The 22,840-nt window shown below is 27.6% G+C and overlaps 1 protein-coding gene and 1 long non-coding RNA gene across 3 annotated transcripts in view; one reads left to right on the top strand and one right to left on the bottom strand.

The window, feature by feature from the left end:
* LOC114131765 (serine/threonine-protein kinase NIM1-like) overlaps positions 1-22,840 on the bottom strand; it is a 39,414-nt gene that overhangs the window by 11,699 nt on the left and 4,875 nt on the right. Inside the window, exon 1 of one of the 2 annotated variants that reach the window (XM_027997069.2) lies at positions 1,065-1,508. The exons of the other annotated variant lie outside the window; for it this stretch is intronic. Coding sequence (XP_027852870.1) covers positions 1,065-1,094 — 30 coding nt within the window. The 5' untranslated portion in view covers positions 1,095-1,508. Of the gene's footprint in view, positions 1-1,064; positions 1,509-22,840 lie in introns of those variants that run through there. 2 annotated transcript variants of the gene reach the window in all.
* On the top strand, positions 724-1,125 carry LOC126549471 (uncharacterized). The gene is made up of 3 exons (XR_007603583.1): positions 724-820; positions 907-979; positions 1,036-1,125. It is a non-coding gene; the product is annotated as an uncharacterized LOC126549471 (long non-coding RNA).

Consider the following 22,840-nt stretch of genomic DNA (forward strand, 5'->3'; position numbering starts at 1 on the left):
ACCTACTCGACGATTGATGGAAAATCTTAACTGAAAAAAATATAGTTATCGTTCTAAAATGATCAAATGAGACGCCACAATCACCATAGTACATAATACTACGAAAAAGGATGTAATGATGTAAACTTTTAAGTTTCTATACTGTAACATAATATCGGTATGGTTGTGTGTGATCATTAATGTTTCCTCAACATTTCAAAAATATATGTAACACTATATGATACAATAACAATACATATACAACTAAAACAGTATATAGTCTGACACTAATGGAAACGTGAATTATTAATTTTTGACAATTATGTGCACAATTTACATCTATATTGATAAACTTCGTTCAAAATCTATATATGTGGATACATATTGAAATAAATATTTACCATTAGTTGTACTGTTGTTGTTTTATGTTATATGTCTGTTTTGTTCTAAACATTTATCTAAAAAACTTATTTTATCTCAGGTTATGGTAAAGTTCTTGTGCATGATAATTTTACAATAGTTTTCGTCCAACGTTTTTTATGCGTATTCTATAATAACAGATATCGATAAAAGCCACAGATACGCTATAGCAACACATTATTACATTAATATTGCATTTTATGATTTTATGATTTTTTTTTTTTTTTTAACTTGAACTCTGGCGATTAAAACATTATAATCAGAACTGTGTATAAGCTGTTTGGAATAAATATTCATTTTTTACATGAAAATTCGGAAAAGCTAGTGTAAAGCTACATAAATAATTCAGTCAGATATTTCCATGATGGACGGTAATTATAAACATTTGAACCGTAAAACCGATGTTTACAACTATACTACGGTACGTACACAATACACATTTACGTGCAGACGTTTATTCAAATTAATTTAGACGCCTACACCGAACGTATATGTCTTTACTGTTAGTATATTGTTATTGACGTACACGGACAGAACACGATGTCCACTGGACATATAATAAGATATATGCTTACAACACGTACGCATGGCGGGCCACAGGTTTAACGCATATAATATATAGGACCTCACATATAGGTGTAGGAAGTACGTATAGAGGTACTCACGACGGGTTTTCTCCAGCAAAGTTTCGGCATCTTCTGCGTCGCCGCCGGAACACGATCGCGATTATACTATTCGGAATATTCGGACGATCGGTTGGATTTTAATGCGCGATGTTGACGGCGCCGTCGACGATGCAGCGGTACGGAATCAATCGTAACGTTTCGTTGATCGTTATGACGCGGGAACGGGGCAGAAAACAAAAGTGCTCACCATAATTTTAATATACAATGTATAATATGTTTATAATATTACCATGCGTATATAGGTATATTGTGTACACTATAATATTGGACGAGCAACGACTATACGATAACAAGACGTTCTCGTGTAGATGCGCCCGGCAGCTCGCGTACAGTAGAATAACACGCGTAACGTAGACTTTATAACGAATATAGCCGAGAGCGCGTGAACTTCGCACTCCCGCGTCGGAGAGCAGCGAATAAACGTCTACCGTTTGGCCTCTCGATCGGACCGTACGTGAGATTAAAAACGCCGTGCACGACGCGTAAATGTGTGCTCGTGTTTGTGTGTTTGTGTCTGTGCATGTGTGTGTGTGTGTGCATAATATCTATACACTTTGGGTCCTGCGTCTTATCGCCGCCCCAATAATATAGTAGTAATAATATAACCCACGTATATGACCCGCACGGCAAGGAAGATAATATGATACGAGGGGTATTCGTGCTAAGTACATAATACCTATGGTACACGTGTGGATAATAATTAGTGTCAGTTCGTTTTGCTATTTTTACTCGACAACGTACGGTTTCGCTGATAATAATAATATGATTTTTATATATAAATATTTTACATAATCATCGAGATAATGATAAAATATACGCCTGATATCGGTTTTGCTAAAAAACAAATAAATTAGTGAACCACTCAGCTCGTACTTTCATGCATCTACGCGGATTACCATATGTAATAGGTACCTACGTATAAATTGTAGGTAGGAACACACGTCACACCACGACACTACAGCGTAGTGATACGAAAAAAAATGAATCTGATTAAAAAACACTTTTGAAACATAACGTTTCACATTATGAACACAGGAAAACCGCTCTTTAACCTTCTTGTCGACGTCATTTTTTTGTGGAATGCATCCAGTACGATCTTTGACACTGGCAGATTTGGCTCGAATCCTGTTAATGTTTGTCTATTTGTCTTATTGTATTGCTGTGTGTCGCCGTAAATTGCATCTCATTTAAATTTTTTGTTTTAAATTGCAGCACAGGTATATTTTATACATACATAAATTGTGGCCTAAATATTTCTTATTCATATTATGTAATTTACGGTTTGAGATATTTTCGAAAAATCAATATTTCCTTTCTATTTGTATATAACTGTGACCTTTTTTTGGAACGCCATTTACTCACTCCTATTATTGTAGACTTGAATTTTAGAAAACAAACATTTTGCTGTGACTTATAATAGTAGACCTATAAAACTTTGAAAATATATAAAATATAATATTGCATATTTTAAATTTCTAAACAGAAGTTTAGATAGCTTATATAGTTATATCTTTGTTATATCCGTCCTTAGTTACCAGTATATATTAGGTATTATTATGTTTGTTGATTTGATTAACAAGGGAAATGAAAATAAATATTATTCGTAACATATTGTTACTAAATCATATAAAGTATAATATGTGGAATTATAGTTTATTATTCAAAATACTTTTAAAAATCGTGAATTTAGCACACTCGTAGGTTGGACTTTTCTGACTTGTTTATTATATTATGACATTTTATGAAAACAAGTAAAATGTAAGAGGAATTAGATAATTTGAATCAAAATAAGATAAGAGATGGATATTTATTATTTGTACTAAAATAAATGGAGGTATTTCATCTCCCATAGGAATTCCTAGCCTACATAACCTTTCCGATGACTATTGGGAGCTATCCTATACAATTTAAGATTTTAGATTTTTCGGTGGACTAATTTATAGCCGTTGTATGATATATATAATATATATATATAGGTTGAATTTAATTCTATCGAATATAGTCGTCGTCGTCGCCTAATACAGTATACTTTTTACGTATACATGCAATTTAATTATTACTATGTGTATTATATAATTTATAGATAAATAAAATACTAGTAATCTATATACAAATATGACCGTGACCGGAGGGAGGTGGTGGCACGGTGAACAATATTATGTTTTTCCGAGCGTCGATTTCCATCAACCTCGACATTTGCATAACCGGATGGTATGAAAACAATTCGATTACAATCACTCGTAACGCGGTTCGCTTAGTTTTTCGTATCTTTTGGAAATTGTTGTGACACAGCGCAGTGATTACGAATTTCGTTAATACTGTTTTAATGAGTATCCGTGCAAAGGCCGAAATGCAAAACCTTAATACTAGGTACCGTTGTTTACCGTCGATAACAAACAGAATCGTTTTACAACATAAAACTATAATTTACTGCCTTATAATATTCAACTTTTTATTTTTGTTTACTTATATTTTATTTATATTTTTAATATCGACTCTATAATTTAAAATTTTTTAGATAATTTAAAATACTATATTTACACGCATGCACGATGTACCCATAATTATACCGTGAAGAAATAAATAACTTTAAGGTAAACAATGTCAAGAAATATTATAATTATTATTTCACTGTTAATATAACGTTACATAATCAAATAATAATAATATAATAAGAACAATTTAAAACTCCCAAATATATTTTACCAACTATACCATATTTGTTTATTTAAAAAAAATAGTATTAAGTTTTATCGAACCGCACTATTTAAATTATTAATCCTCAAGTGTTTTTTATATGTTGAAATAGTCTCGATGTATTATAGTCAAAAATAGTAATGTTAGTATGGTTATATTTTAGTTAGTATTGCATAGGCCCCGTAATAAGATAATAGTTAAGAAGTTACGAAAAAAGTGTCCGTATTGAATATCATTGCAAATTTAGAATTTTTTTAAGATAGTGGAATTGCCATAAGATATAAACATATTTGATTTATTCTAAAAACAAAAAATGAAAATTAATTATTCTGTACATTATGGTGAACAAAAAAATAAACAAGTAAATAATAATATAAATACTTATTTGAATAACTTAATGATAAACGTTCCTTCAAGAGCTGACTTTTTCAAACATTTTGTCACGTAAAAGTTAAGTATCAATTATAGTTTATAACTATGTTTGTTTTATTTGAGTTGTATTCACATTAATGTACATTTTGCTACAGTTGTGTAACAAAGCGTGGGTATTTTGGTAGTAATCCAAAGTGTCACACATGTAATATATAAATAAAATAATAATAATATAAGAAAATGAACAAGCAAAAGAAACCGAGATGAATGACCAACCTATTATACACGAAAACTTTAGTTATTATTAGTTTTTCAAAAAAAAAAATATATATATTCCTCTTAGTTTATACGTTATCTATATTATAATATTAATAATATTATACTCCGACATAATAATAATTTAAAAAACTTAATTATAAACCTCTATGAACTATTTAGTTGTTATGGATACCAATTGCTCCATAATGACTTCTTTTTTTTTTGAAGAATTAAAAATATATTATTATATTTATTATTGTTTTGTATTTAATATTCAAATAAAAATAAAAATATATTATTTCGTGTTTGGTTATCGTTAAACATCATCAAATATAACTATACCGTTTATGTTATGTACACTTAATGCATATTTAACATACAGGCCGTGTATAAATATATATTATTTTATTATATTTAGCGCATTTGGTGATCAAATTGATCAACGAAATTACCATGTTCATTGAGCGTCTTTTAACTATAAACATACATGATACAAATGCGTGTTATTTATCGGTATAGAACACATAGGAGTGAGTATACATAATAGCATGTCTACAGTATCTAGTTCGGATGATTGAATAAAATAAAATAAATTAATATCCATCAGACGGCCGTAATGGGTGATTAATTAAAATCTAATAAAATTTAATTATGCGTAATACGCACTTATGTGCATACTGGATACGGTATACAGCTAAACACTGTTTGAAAATAATATTATTATGTAATAAAATATATTTCTACTGTTTGTTCATATCCATTTCAAACGTCATATTCATAGTTTATCGCCTATATTTGAAGTCACAATTGATATATTTAGGTCCTAACACCAAATTAATAAGATAATTATTACGTGGGAATGTCTTCTTTATATTCCAGATGGACGTCATTGATGTCAATCGATACCCAAAATGTTACCCTTAATGATTATTTTTCTTACACATAAAATATTTAAGCCAACTAATTATAAGAATTAACTTAAAAACTATTATTTGATTAGTACCTAGGTATTAATTACTACCTAATCGCCTCAGACGAAACTCAACTCTTGAGTTATTAATGACTCATTATACACGTGCAACTTCACTTCACGGTGATAATACAATATACTACGCTTATTACTTAGTTTTTTAATAAGTATTTAAGTTCGTTAAAAATCATTTTATTTTAATGTTTTTAATTTAATTGTCAATTGAGTTATGTATTAATTATGATGTCTAATTTAAATGATTACAATGTTATTGAAATATTATCGAAAATAGTGTAAATAGTATACCATTTTAAATACCGTAATGTACATGTTTGAAATTTTCGTTGCTTTTAGAATACTGTTTATTGAATATTAATTACTAATTATTATACATAATATAATGTTTATCCAGTATTTATAAGAGATAAATACAATTTATACTAAATAAGTTCAATAAGGATAGATTAGGAATAAAAAACATTATTATGGTTGTGTTAATTAAATAGCCACACATTAGTATCACTGAGCTTGCGGGATTATCGTTTGAAGATTAACGTTAAAACTTCACGCTACACCATTTTCTTTTAAGTCTGGGTCAAAGATTTTCAGAAAGTTAAGGTATATGTAAGCTTCTTATTAGTGGGTTTTCGTAGTTTCTCTATCTAGTAAAGAAACATCTGTAGAAAATCGCAGCTGCTTTGTCCTTCAATTGTTTTAATACCAAGATTTTGGGAGTTTTGAAAGGTTTTTAAAGTTTTTGGTTCTTGATTTTGAAACAAAAGATAGAGCATTTGTAATTTTGCAAAGTGAAATAATCATTGATATTATTAATACTTTTTTTTTATATAGTTACCCATGGAAACATAGACTACTAGGATTTATAAATAATTTTAAATTGTATTTATAATCACGACTTACGAGTCAAAATTAATAGCAGATAGTACATTAAGAGAGATAAGGACAGAGATAAAAAAAAATTAAATTACATGTTAAAGGTTATTTTTTACATCGTATAAAAAAAAAGGAGAAAGCAGAAAACAGAAATTAATTAATTTAAAGTTTGATTTTGAGATTAGATATTATTATTATTACAAATTATGCTATTTAACTTCATACATACATACAACTAAAAGTCTATAATAAACATTTTATGACCCTTTTGGCTTTTTAACATCATATTATCAAAATCGTTAAACACAAAAATAAAAAAAATAACTGAAATTTGGTTCCATAACCAGAATCAAGAATTTTTCCTCATTTTTATTTTAAGTTTAAAACGAAACATATAAAACGATCTTTAAATTAAATTATTATTTGAATAATATATTTGGATAATTTACGCAAGAACTTTAAATTTATATTTTTGTACTCCCTTAAAGACTATGTAATATAATATAAAAGTATATTTAATATATATTCTTTAGGCATCCAAAGTTTGCCAAAAGTAATTTCGGTCTCCTCCATTTTAGCCGTAATGGTTTCACGAATTACGAGTATATCGTACAGATTATAGAGCCTTTAATTGGTTTCCATATAGTTCAATGAGTAGTGACTTTGCAGTTTACGGTCACAATATATTAAATTAAAAATATATATATACATATTATGAATTCCTAAACTCAGACAAATAAATAGATATAGTTAATATTGAATATTTAAATATGTATGTATAAAACTTATAAAACTTAACTATGGCCTGAAAAAAAATATCATATACATCCCATGTATAATACGTGTTACTTGTCAAAAATATTTGTTAACGTTTTATTCAGTTCTTGTAATTGCAACGTTTCTGTGGTAATTTTCGTTATCCTGTTTTTTTTCTGACTAAGTAGTAAGTACCTTATAAGTTATATTATACAAACTATATTAAGTATGTGTTGTTAACTAAATCAATTGTATGTTATATAATATTATGTTCTATAGATGGATACCTAGGTTAAATTTAACAGAAAATAAAAACCATGGATGGATATCTGAAAGGGTATAAAGAGGATTTATCTCTGTAGTCCGATTTTAAATATTAAATGTATGTCTCCGAAATGTTTTATTTTTTAATTTAACTTCTTTACAGAAAAATATCGGCCTCACTGAGAAAAATCTTAATGGAGAAGCAAAAAGTAAAAAAAAAAAAAAGGGAAAAAAAGAATCATATTATACGACACTAGCTATAATATAGTCAATATAAAGTATTAATTATTAAATACTAAACTTAAGGTAAGTACATTATTTTATCATATAATTCTGATTTAGAGTTAGATGCGTTTATTGAGCTTTCAATTATTTTTCGGGTTTATTAACACTAAAACGTAAATAATAAATATTATGCAGCAGCTGCAAGCGCAGTTGAAATTTGAGGACGACTTACCTCTTATTAATATATGCTATATTGTATATTATATAAAATATCCAGGTATCGTAGTATGTATATATATAGTGACGTATAGAGCATTACTAGTTAGTAGTGTTAGTGCGTGTAGTATAGGTACGTATTATAGATGTGCAGAAAATGGAAAATGAGAAATTCACGTAAAAGGATCCTAATACACGCACAACAAATCCCTATCCCACTTCCACCATCGGTACGTGACATTAGTGCCTACGTTTATTCGCGTAGGTAGTTAGGTTTAATACCTATAATAATATATTATATTATTTATAATCCTATTCCGCATTCGGTCCTTCTACCTATGACGACGAGCTCGCTTAATTAAGTTACCGCGCGCGCTGTCGAGATTTATGTGTGTCTTTTGTGAGTGTGTATATACTTACTCATCGCTGAGCCTAATATGCCATAATAATATATATAGATGGCGTAAAGTAATTATACTGCACCGTAAAACCACACAACTATAGCACAAAATATAATTCCACGAATATGAGAAAAAAATTTGAGAGAATATATTTTTATAGCACGCCTCGGGACACCACACGTGTATTTTAGTCTCGAATAATATTCCCCAGTATCTATGCTCTAGGCTAAGTCAGTAAAAACAAAATGTTTATCTTTTAATAAAAGTTTTCATAATAGGTAGTTTTATTGTTAGATATGTATTCAAAAATAAATAAATCAAAAATGTTAGGAGATATTTTGAGGAAAATTGCGTTTTATTAGATTATATCATCGATAAAAAATGAGAGGTAGAACAAACTTGAAATTTCAAATGTCCTATTGGCTATATTATCCTTAATTATGATCACATTATCTGTACTCGACATCACGCGCATTAATCATTTACATTATGATTATCAGATCATGTTATATAAAGTAAACACAAAAATTTATTTTTTTTATATTTTTGTTTAACTTCAGGAGTTAGTCACATAGTGTCGAAATGTTGGCCACCTACATCGCATCCCAAAGAATTATAATAATATTAATACCATGGTAATGTGTGTGCATGCAGGTTATATTTTTTTGTGTCAAACAATTTTATTATGTTTGAAACCGTGTTTCTTTTTCTGTTGTTGGTGTTAAAAACAACTATAAAATATGAAATACGACATTACATATTATCATAATCATAATATATAATGTTTACCTAACTCAATGGCACTGGTAAAGACGTATATTACCCACTGATAACAGTGGATAATCACGAGGTATAATATTATTATAATATTATAACGCCATCGGTCATCGTAACATATAGGTCGCTCATAATACCTACTATAATAGTAGTCAAAAGTTATTTCATACAATTTTAAATCGTATTTAATATTTCCATTTTGAAATCTGTATGTAGCAATAAGTTTTATTACTTTATAAAATATAGCTAGTCATTGTTACATTATAAGAAAAAAGTTAATATCTTACTTATAAATAAATTGTGCGTGATACATTTGAAACAACTATGATTACGAAGCTATGTGCTTTGTATACGTAGAACATTAGCCCCTTCCTTATAAATGAATCGCTATTGGTAAAAATATAAAATTTATAAAAAAATAAAAGTCAAAATATAAAAGTTCAAAATCGAATAAAAATCTAAGGATAAAAAAAAACCTAATGGACTAAATGAAAAATCCAAACTGTAAATAGACTGTTAAAAAAAGATTGATTTAAACATTTTTTTTTATAAATTATAAATAGCTTATTATGAAAACATTAATAAATTATGCAAGTTAAAATGCACTTAAAAATATTTTATTTATTAATGATTGACATGTGAATTTAGGTGCCAATAATAAATTATAAATAATAATAATTTAAAGTATGTTATAGTAAATAAAAATATATACCTAAAGAATAATTTTTCATAAAATTTCATAACACTTTTAAGTCAGACTCATGATCAAATTATTGTTATTATTTTTAACAGATTATTTAATAGGTATCTATATTTTTTAATTTAGCACTTTTATCAATTGTATGTTTTTACCTTGGTTAATAAATTGGATTTAGATATATTTTAGTACTGGATATTTTTTCATTAATATTTTGTCCTAGATTCGAGCGAATTAACCCTATTTCAATAAATATTCAGTTAAACAATTAATGTTTAATTGAGGGTTGAAAAACTTAACCTATCCGTACACATGCAGATTCAAAAGTTAATATCAATACAAAACTTATCATACAATGGATTGCGTTGCAGTTGTAAGTAATAAGTTATAACAATATGTATATATAATATTTTAATATATTCTAATAACGTTTGGAAACGAATCGCATAATTTTTTTCTTACAATAGTAATAGTTAACATTATTTTGAACAACGCTATGAGATAATCCGACGAGAGCCGATGGGCGACATCGATAAATATACGATGTTTATGCCAAGTCTAATGTATTATATTGGCTCAAAAATTTTCCGCAGGCCGCAAACTGTTATTGCATAAACTCGATGTCTAATCCATTGGACACAATTCGTCGCGACATAACCTTATACACATAAAATAATAAATAATAATATAATACATACAATTTCTTTAAAAGTCAAGAAAATTCAAGCACATTGAATCTTTGACCTTGATTTCAAAAGTAAAAAATTATATGTGTTTAAGAATTGTAGGTAAATAGATGTAGGAACTTGTAATACTTCATAAAGTATTTTTATTTATACATCCATAAAATTACAATTTTATAATCACTTAGATTGTATAGTGAAAACCACAAGCGATAACGTATTTCAGGTAGACTTGAATTTAATTCATAATATTTACGATTAATTTAATGTGTTTATTACCGCATTGTTATAGGTGTATAGACGCTTTAATGCAGGGTTCTTATCCCTATACGAGTTAAGAATATTATAAACGTGGTATATTTTGAATACCTAACTATATATTGTATAATATAGAAGAAAATTATTTGAAGATAGTAGGTACATAAATACATTTCCATTAAACGTGTCCATAAAACATCTTGTAACTACACAAGTTGTTAAAATTAGCATTTTCTGTACTAACTACAAGATTTAATTTTGGGGTATTTAGGTCATCAAAACACTAATCACCATTTTCACCACCCAATGGAAAATATATATTCTAGCCCTAGGCTGACAAATCATCTCCGTTCAGAATCGCTTTTCGTATACAATAATATCTATCATTGCATTCGAATTTAACACACCCATTAAAGTGACCTACTCTAATCCGAAGTCTACTCGATACCTACTGTATAACAGAGTGTTACCCACTTCACCACTCTTTTTTTTACCTGCTTGGTCTTGTATAAGAACTTACATGGGATCATATATACATTATACATGATTAATATTTTATTCCGAAACAACTGCGTGTCACGTAATATTACGTATGATATCAAAATTTCTCGGGAAATGTCTTTGGTACCCGACCGGAAAACCTACAATTTACAATACTATAATATTTAAGGGATAAATACCTATTAAATAATAATAGAAACGATGTTCAAGTTCCAACTTTACTGTTCAAACAGTACTTATACATACATTTTTGCGTACCACGATTAAAAATTAATGGTTTTATTTTTGTGAATTATACATATCCATCATGAGTATATCTGTATACAATACCATACCGCAGTGTCTTATTATTAAATACTTTTAGGTATATAGTATTTTAACTGCTATACACAATAAACTTATATCAAAATATTATATTGTATACATAACTCGTAAGTAGTATTACTAATATTTTATAAATATAATATACAATTGTTGTAAATATAAGTACAAACTCGAACGTGTGCACTTTTTAGGCTATAACTTTTCATGATTTAAGTATAGCAAACTTATTTGTTACCTATTGTTCAAATTAATACCTTACTTCATTTTAAATAGGTATCAATGGTCATCCCGACTATATCTCTTTTTAATCCTGTTTAAAATATATTAATTTATGTACTTTACAATATAATCACATAATATATTGCAAGTAATATTATAATATGTACTCGAATATACTCGTACACACTATCTTACGTGAAATGGGATATGAAAATCAACTGTCCATTTTTAACAACAAGGAATAATTGATAATATGTTTATGTATTTATAAATTACAGGTGTGGAAAAATTACTAATATATCTATTTTTATTGGTCCCAATTGATTAAAACATCAACGTTGGCGAAATTCGACGTAGTAAAGTGTGTCGTGTGATGAAGATTGATTTTTCAAAACATCTCTTTCGCGACGTTATACATTTATTGCCAATCAATCTATTCCAATTGATAAATTATTCTTCTCTGTTTGGGCCTACAAGTGATCTAATCATCGCTTATTATAATATGAGCAATTTGTTGACAATATATTATCCAATAAAACATAGGTGAGTAAAAAAGTCAATTAATCGTAAATTTTACTTATTGGATATTATGTATGATTTATATTTTATTACCAAATACTTAAATACACCCAACAACCCAACTATGGGTTTAATATAATATATAACAATTATAAGTGTGCGTGGGACGTGGGTGCAGTGTTACACATAGCGATGTGTGTATGACAGGGACACGGGGACTTGTAACAAATTGGACCAATGAAATATAAATTGGCAGTGGCGGCCACCGTGACCATCTCGAAATTGCATAATAATAATAAAAATAATTTAAAACGAATTAAATAGGTAGTAATAGACTCCTGTTATACGCCATCAGACTACTGGCTTTGCATATAAATATATATAAATACATATACTTATTAGTCATAAAATATATACTACTTATATAACTATTTAGACGAGCTGGCTAGTACTACACGATAAAAAATAAACTTGGCAAACTTGCACCCACCACCACAGTCATGAATGATGCTAAATTAAATTAAATTTTTTATTCAATATAAAAAACAACAACTCACAACAATGTATATTGTAAATGGTTTTGCATTCAAAGTATCTTCGAGACATATATTAATTAATTATAACTGCTTATAATAATTAATCATTAGACAATGTGCATAGTATTAATTATTAAGCTAATCTGAAAATCACACGATGTATGCACAATAATACTCGTACACACACCTAGACCATTAACAAACAAAATTTTCGGATTTTAGAAAGACCTGAATGATTTATTGGTAATTTGCGTTCATAAATTATTTCAATTTCAAAAATATCATTATACAATATTATTAATGATTTAAAAAAGATAAATTAATTTTTGTGTACATTATTGGGAAAAACAACTCTAAATGCTTTTATCGATCAAGACATGTATTAGATAATAGGCAACAGCAGTTTTACTTATGAGTAGGGCTTGGGTTTTAAAGCATAATATGTTTCTTTTTTTTATATGAGATAGAAATCTAATTTTTATATATATAAATTCGCCTCACGTCATCTTGTTTCCAAATAAACCAATTTATTTTAGATTTTTTATGTGTTTATTATGTTATTGTAATAAAAATAAATTAATTAATAAGAAATGTAAAAACCCAGAATGCGGACCAAATGGTTATTACTATTATTATATTGCATTATTATGGTTTTCGTTGTCGGCTTGATTATTAAAGAATAAAGATATTAAACATAATATAGATTATCGATCTACATAGTACATATAGCCCTTAGTACCTATAGGGTCAGCATTCGTATAACATCGATATCGACCATTTCAAAATTTAAGATTTAGTGTTGTAATTTGAAACTTAAGTATTCACCTATCACTTCAATGGATGTAGAGAGTTCGTTTTTTATGTATGAAAATATTTTGTAGGACAATAGAGTCAGTTTCACTACTGAAAATCTAGGTGAATACAAGGTAGTTAATTCTTTTTTAATTTAAATTCTTTTACAAATTTTTTTATTCATTTTCATAATTAATTCATGCTTTTTTTTTACTTTTTTAAAAATAAATATTTTTCCTTTTTGATTTTTCAAAACAGAAAGTGTGCTTTTCGAGACCTACTTATGAAGTTATGAGTTATTATTTTATTACACTAATCTACCAAAAAATTATAAGCATATTTTATTGCAACAAAATACAATAATAGATTTGTGAAAACATTGTAATAACCTTACTATTTTGAACACGGTGTACAGCAAATTAAAATGGTTTTAGCTGTATATTGAATAATGAAAAACGTATACATATAAATAACTTTTTCTTACTTGCAAAATAAATTCATGTTGACGTCCTGTTTATGTAAACTTAAAAAGTGCTAGGTACACGTAGCGTCAGCATAATTTAAGACGTACAATTTTTTTAAAATGTAGACTACTTTATTTGTGTTAAGATAATATTCAATTAATTAATATACTATATAAACATTATTATCGTGCATATAGTTATAATAATATATAGTTACTGGAACTACGGAAGTTACAGAAAAAAATGTATTCATATCGGCATCGATTTAGGTTTTAAACGCCGACGAATTAATAAAAATTATTCAGCAAACGTTAAACATAAATAATAGTAGTACCACGACTACCGGACATGAACTTTGTTTTGTGTTAATACTTTAATAGACATTTAAGTGTTTAGCCCATAATTGGTCAATTGAGCGTATTATATTATGCTGCTTGTACGCGCGTGTTACTGCAACTACTGTCGCACAATTAAATATAATACTACATATATATTGCCCCTCACGAATCTCGAACGCAATAACTAATATATATATATATATCAAGCGATTTATTGTCATTTGTTGCGTTTGTTAAATCCATGTTACTTTAAGTAACCAAAGTACTGTTCATTTCTGTTGCCATTATTAACATATTATACAAAAACTATAACTGACATAACGATATATGCCTATTGCCATATTATTATAATATACGTCACAATAAATAGGTACCGTAGATAACATTATATTATTGAAATTCCAACAGCGATGGTGTTACATTAGTAATAAAAAACGATCTTTGATTCATTGCTCATTGATATTTTACTAGCTTGTATACTATAATATATTTATATATAACTGTGTTCTTATATATAGATATTTATTTTCGTCCGCACAAACACACGCCATTTTAATAATATTTATAAGCTGTAATTATACATTTTTGAAGGTTAAATTGACTGAATAATAATACAGTGGACTTCATTTATATGACACATTTTAGAACAAACACAAAGTGAGCCTTTAAACCGAATAAATTTTATATAAGCGAAGAAGGTAAAAAAATATTTTTTATTAATTGTTAACTTTTACACCATATTAATTATTAACAACTTATTTATTTTACACTTTTAATTTTATATATTTTATATTTATTAGTTATTACATAATACGTATTAATTCTAATAACTTCCATTTTACTTTTAGTTATTAGAAATTAGAAATTAGAAATGTTGTTTTTGTATTTTTAGCCATTTCGACCCTATACTATTTGTGCTAGTATTGCTTAATGAAATTAATGCATCGATGATGTGAAATACAATAACGATTGTTGTACGTGTAATTCATGAATTGAAATAGACACAAAAAACATGTTTGTAATTAAAACTTTTATTTTGACGTCTTCTAATTTCTAAACAGTTTTGCAAAATTAATTTTGTTAAGTCTATCGTTAAGTTTTCTATAACACGTTATTGTTCAAATTAAAACGTTGAGGTTAGGTTAGAGTCATGGTTGGTTTGAAAATATTTTATTTTCTGTTTGTTATTTTGTTTAAATAATTTGTATAACAGAAGATACGTTTTACATATTATACAAATGTCATAAATCTAAGTATGAAAAAATGCAATATTTATAAAAATATTAGTAAACAATTAATTTAAGTATTTTAAAAATGATATTTAGACTATAAAACCACTTTAAATTCTAAAAATTTGAATTTTTATAAATTCAATATTAAAGCATTAAAGAGAGTGGATGAGCATTCACGCTGATTACTGTGGATATATTAAACAAAAACAAAAAAAAAATTATGTTGTCTTATAACATTTAGGTAGGTACCTATCTAGATTATTATTTTACCAAAGTATTCTTCGTAGGACTTATATAAGGTATCTATAGGTAGGTACAAGTCTGTATTTTTTTTATCGTTATACTTATACATACGACGATGGTATATGAGCACACTGCGGTAACCTTAGTAACCGTTGTGGATTTACTACGCGCAACGGATGGTATGTATAGGAACGCCGTGACGTCATTGTGGATTTTAAGTCAGAGATAATTTAGTTGGGTCAACTCGTTCTGAATGATAATATCATTATGCATGTCATATCGCCATAAAATTAACCTATCAGCGCGTGTAACAACACAAAATCCGGAGACATTATGGTTAAAAAAAAAGTCGAACAATCGTCCGTTCGTATATAATATATAGGTACCCATCATACGCGTAAATAGGGTAATGTTATTGGAGTGGGAGTTAGTCCTAGTGGACTAAGCCCCATTAATCCACCAATATATTTGGTTTATTTCAACCATACCCTACGGTTGTGCATGTTTTTTTAACAATAAATTGTACACAAACGTGATCATAATAATTAATAACATTAAATTAATAATCTTACTCGTAATTGAATTACCTATGTTTGAATACTCGTTTTCCGCCCAACAAAAATTGAAAACAAATGGTAGGCCAATAATACAGTAAACGTGATTCGCGTTGATTCATTATATTATACATATATATGTATGTATGGATTTAAGTGATTTTTGCATTTTATATCGGAAAAATCGATTTAATGTTAAATAATTATTAATTTATAGTACAATAAGCATATATTATGTATTTATTTCATATAAAAAAATATTGTTATATTGTATTTTTATCTCCTTTTGTCATAAGGGGGAGGGGGGTGTTATCCACAACTGTTTCGATTAAAAAAATGTCTAGCCTCCCGTTACCCGTTAATTTAAATCTTGACTTGCACACCTATGCACAACGTAGGTACATACTACACATACACTGAAAATCGACGATTGTTTGAAAAAATTAAATACATAATATTATAATATAGGTAATTATTAATGCATAACGCGCACTGCGGAAACCACTATAGCAGGGTACGTTTTCGGACCGTCGCGCCGTCGAAGTACGTCCGGACGACCGCATTCTCGAGCCTTTGAACCGGACTGCGTGTGTACAACGTAGGTACACACTTATAAGTATCATTATATTATTCGCACGTATTTCTCTATACTACACTAGGTGTACACACACATACAGCGGTGCAATTTTGTGTTTATAATTATTGTTATTACTTATTATTACCTATATAGTTTTAACGCGTAAAACACGCGAAAATTGTTGTGCTATCCGTGAAGGTCTTCGGACGGAGGAAATTACCCCGCACCGTGTGGCGGTAACTGGCAAGTATACCTATAGGTTGTAGTAACACTTAACCGTATATATGTGTGATCCTATCTACCTATCTGGCTATATCTACCGCACTAGACAAAACGTACTGTCCGATGGTGGTTGGTATGTAAATATAGGTACGCCGCTGCAGGGATCAATATTTGTTTGTATGTGTGTATGTGTGTGTGTGTGTGTGTGAGGGTGTTATATACCGTCGTCTGACGTTACTTTGGGTTTCACGCGCGGGGTGCATGCCAAGGGGACTGTTATCGTCGTACGGAAGACATTAACCTCTATGTATAATATGTATTAAGTAGTTTTGTATATAATATACCCGTACTGAACCTCTTGTTAAGGGGGAACTACGAAGACGGGCTTAAAAGCTCGTATTTTATTGTTATTATTATTATTATTAAGTAATAAAAAAAAAATGTATCCGGACTCGAGTACCATAATTAATACGGTGAGATCAGAGATAACCGATCGAAAATATTGCACTCGAGCAAAATATATTATCAACTATACCAAAATCGACTACTAAACTATATAAACTCGTTATAATTTTCAACCTGGTAGATATGCCAGAGGACTCTCGAATATCGAGAAACTTTGATTGTCAGATATTGTATATTATTAAATTACCGTTAAAGTATGAAATCTGCAAATTATTTCGTAATTTAACGTACTGATAAGTGCTTTAGTTAGAGTAAAATTAAGTTTTAAATTAAATTAAAACTAAAGTACCTATCTAAAAATCGTATTGAATAGAATCTTCGATTCGGATTTCGGAGAAATTTAAGTATGAATACAAGATTATAATTTGTATACTAACAAATACTAATTGCATTCAAAAACAATAATATATACCACAATATTGATACAAAATAAGCTAGACAAGCCAAAATTAAAAAAATAAATAAATATCACTGTCACTCTTGCATTAAGTAAAGTAAAACTGCAGACAATCATACTAAACTCGCTATATCCTACTAAAAGACGCTCTTATTACTTTTTAGATATAATCACATTTGAATATTTGATGACTTGAAAAACTTTGTGAAATGTACATAACACATAATGGCAAGTGTTCTGGAATAACCAGAATCCCAAACTAATAACTAAATGAAGAGTTGAGAATTTAAATAGGAAAACCCAGCTGTTAAACGTACCTAAAGAAAAATCAATTATTAAACGATTCACGGTTGAAAAAACGGGCACACAAGACTCACACACGGATTTCTTTTATAGTAAAGAAGAATCCGCTATACGTGTAAATCACGCTGCTCTACACTCAAGGTAAAACTCTTATTAACGTAATATAAACATTATATATTAATCTAGTTAAACAACAAAATCTAATCTATTATATAGTTTATAAATACTTTAAGTAAATGTACAACTAGAAACGAAGTACCTATTAGTAGTTTTAAATCTAACTAATGGCATTTGTTGTTAAGTTGTTATAATAAGATCAAAAATAAATCATTTATACGTATTATATTGTACTATTTTTATTTGACATTTGTACATATTATTATGGGCCATATAATATTGTTCCAGAAACGGAACGTGTTTTGTACGACACGCGAATGATAAGTTCATACTTTAATACTTATTATGACGAATATATATTTATAATTTATGTATCGTATAGCTATTCCGTATCCGTACAATAATACGCTGATATAACGCACGGTGTTGGCTGTAGGTATATGTAGCTACCACAGTATTATACTATAATATCGTGTCTTTCGAATAATGACATAACGTGCGTACCTCTAAGGTACCTATAAATAATAATAATAATGCCTATGTGTAGCTCGTTGCGATACTATTTCCGACGACGACCACGCGTTAAAATGTGTTTTACGATTGTTGACTGTGAGACACGACATGTCCGTACAGAACTCATAGGCATTTTTTGGTTTTCAAAATAAAAAAAAATCCACCCTTAGTTCATTTAATAATAATAATAATAATAATATCAATACAATATTATGTATGCATTTTTTTTATATTCTATAATAATATAGTGTGTGCGTGCAGTGTCCGTGACCCAGAACTTAGAAGACAATATGCGTATAAAATAATGCAGCCATAATGCGCGTACGGTCATCGAAACGTTTTACAACAATCGCGTATTATAATAAAATATAACCTAGTATTACTACTGTTTTCTGGAGAATAATATTTATAGATGACAAAATGTATATAAGAATATTTTAAAGAATAGGTATATACATATTTTAGTGTTGGTGCTCATTTCCTCGTTACTATACAATAATAATTACATTATTTTTTATCAAAATAACTCTAAAAAAATTAAAACAACCAACCAAATGTTTGATAGTTTGTTTCAGATTTCTCTTTCTCTGCAGAGTCAGGAAAACAGTATAATTATTCATTAACTCGTATGAATTCTAAAATAACCGTTAAATTCATAGGTAGGTACTTTTAATTATAATTTATCAAATAAAAATTTTTTTTTTTTAAATTTATAATATATTTTTTTATTTTGAAATACACAAATATACAATAATATATATTATATTTTAACACGTTCTAAATATGTGTAGATAATAACCATTAAGGAACTAACCCAACTTACATATTTTAATTTATGTATATGTAATATGTATGTAAAATATCAACTAAAATTGTGTTTAATCTTTATTTACGTTCTTTTGAAACTTTAAATGGGTAATTTAAAACAAACACTAGTTTTTAGTATTTTATAAAGTCTCCATGCAAAAACAACACTATTATTAAAAATTAAAAGTGACATCCCTTTCAACTCCTACACAGGCTACAAATACAGTTGACTTACTCGCACATGCATTATAATATAATATCCTGTTTTATATTTTATTCGTATAGTTTTCAATTTCCAATTTTTTATTTCCTCCAAATGATACACTAATACGGAATATACAGAATATTATCATATTCTTACAATAGTGTCTATGTTCCGTTTATTATTATTAATGTCTATACACATTAAAATATGCAATAGTATTAAGTAACAAAACACAGTTAATATCGCGTTAATAGAATACCTAAATAACGAAAAATCCTTCTCGTATGAATGTAAAACTTCAATGCTCAAATAACGTACATTGGCAATCATTTTTTCCAATAAAACGTGTGTTCATTTTTGATTAAATAGTAACTGACGTATATATTATATATATATATATATATTCAATAACCTTACAGCCTCAGGTGTTGATTAATATAAATTCAATCCCTCAATGAATTCTAAGTAAAATAATGGAATAATCGATAAACACAGGTCGCTTTGGAATTTAAAATAAACACACACTAATACGGATAATGCGGATATTCTAAGACTTATATTATACCACGTGTGACGATAATCCGACAATATTTTTTATATACACTCATATAATTCTCTCTTGACAAACGTTTAAAAAACAAAAAAAAAACCGTTCTAATGATATGTTAAACATCATGCATTGAGTTTAAATAGCTTAATAAGAAGATTTAAAAATAATGATTACATGTATAAAGTCTTTTATAAAATTCGCTCGCACGTGGAATTAAATAAATGAAACTTTTCGAAACCACAAAAAAATTAATTTTTGTCTCACTGAACCACGTTGTAAAAAAAAGGTTTACGTTTTTCATGATTAAAAAAAACGATATGCAAAAAATGCATTTACCAACCCACTTTTATAAATACATTGCGTGACATAATTAATTATTATACGTTAATACTCTATTAAATAATTAGAAGGAATATTTTATATTTCTTTGGGTACATATATATTATATTATATTATACAGTTAATACTTAATATTATTCATGATGTAAATTATATTACGATATTCATTTAAATTTAACACATATCGGGGTTTGTTAACATGTATTTAATGACCAGAAACAGATTTTTTTTTTAATTATTATCCGAAATTATTAAAACAACGAACTTGTCTAACGTATACACACTTAGGCTGTCAACACCGCGTGAAGTATAACAAAATGGTTCGTGATTGTGATTTTGTGTTTATATATAAAACTCTTTGTGTGGAACATACCAAAATGTATATACCTACACATTTTGCATATCAAATAAAATATTTGAATTTTGATTTAGGTTTGACATAAAGTTTTTCTCATCAATGTTCCTTATTGTTGATTTTTAACAGATGCAGATTGTAATACATTTTGAATAGAGTAATAAAAAGAGTTGACATAAAAGTCTAACGTCTGAATATATGTGTACTGTGTGTACGTTGAAACAACCATATCGTCTTACAACTTAAAAACTGTATTTAAGGATTATGTTAGTGGTTCTTATTTGTTTACAATCTGGTTTCAATCAACATAAGTAATTAACTAATAAATATATATTTTGCTTATAAAGTTATAATTAAGAAAAGGTGAAATTAAATGATATGTCTCAAAATTGCCACTTGCAGGCGTATTGGAATATTAAAAAAAAAAAAAACTATAAATACCGCAAAATCTAATGTACTGCAATGATCATTAGTAATATAGTATAATGTAATACACCTCACGTGTATTGTACGATTTAAATTTTACAAATCATCAATATTATGTAATAGTCTACGAAAATAAATATCAACAGAAAGAAATAAATATTTCGATTTATTATTTAAATTAAAAGCGTGAGTTATCGCCTGATTTATATTTTATATAATAAAATACATATGACGTATTATGTTTGTATAAAAAAAAAATTGATACTCGGTAGGTACCTACAATAACATACATATATTTTTGAGCTATGCAATGTCTCGTTTTGTTTTCTATTACGTGTTAATATATACGAGTACCTTTACCTATCTATATTCTATACACTATTGAATTTTATACAGTAACAAATAGTCGTTACATAAAATACACTCGGTTTATTTTTATAGCACTGGTGTTTATAGGTGTATACTTTTATTAATATTTTTTTTTTTACGGGATTTTCATACAACGCGCAATTACTTATCTCTAAAGATTTTAAATCAAGTACAGATTGAAAGTCATTTTTTTTTTTTTTTTACAAAAAAACAAATATTAAAAAATTATTGGATGTACCTATAATAAGCTCTTATATAACACTGTGTACTGTGGTGTGTCTGTGTAGTGTTTAATATATATGTATAGTATATACGATATACATATTACTTACGTCATATTTATTGTTTACAAAATATAAATCTGATTTATCTATATTTTTATATTTTATCACTTCATCGGTAATATATTTAATTGAATATTTGTATATATCTATAGCCTATAGACACTATAACAATATTGAACTAATAGTTAATTTTATTAGAAAATACCGTTTAAATTAGTACGAAAAGTACAAATTCATTACCCTGTAATATTACCATCTTTTTATAAATATTTTAGATGCTTTTTTAAATTATAATAAGTTATAACTTATAAATTACAGACTACAACTAATACTGTTTAAAATACAAAATTAAAAATAGCTAAGTGATCAATGTTTTTAAAAATTTAACACCTGAACTACTTAGCTTTTCTGACATTTAATACATATTTTTTTAAATGTCAAATGCTAAACTGTGTAGGTGTAATTAACATCTTGATATTTAAAATTGTTTTTGATTAATTCGTACATTATAACTAATTTGGAACAAAATCGACTGTCCAGTCCCTTCTTCGAATTCATACCTGAATTGGCTGAATTTAACCTTCATAGTTTTATATATTTTAAATGTATTATTATACCTATTAAGATATGAATGTATAA

The sequence above is a fragment of the Aphis gossypii genome, chromosome 1, assembly GCF_020184175.1.
Source record: "Aphis gossypii isolate Hap1 chromosome 1, ASM2018417v2, whole genome shotgun sequence".
NCBI classification, from domain to species: domain Eukaryota; kingdom Metazoa; phylum Arthropoda; class Insecta; order Hemiptera; family Aphididae; genus Aphis; species Aphis gossypii.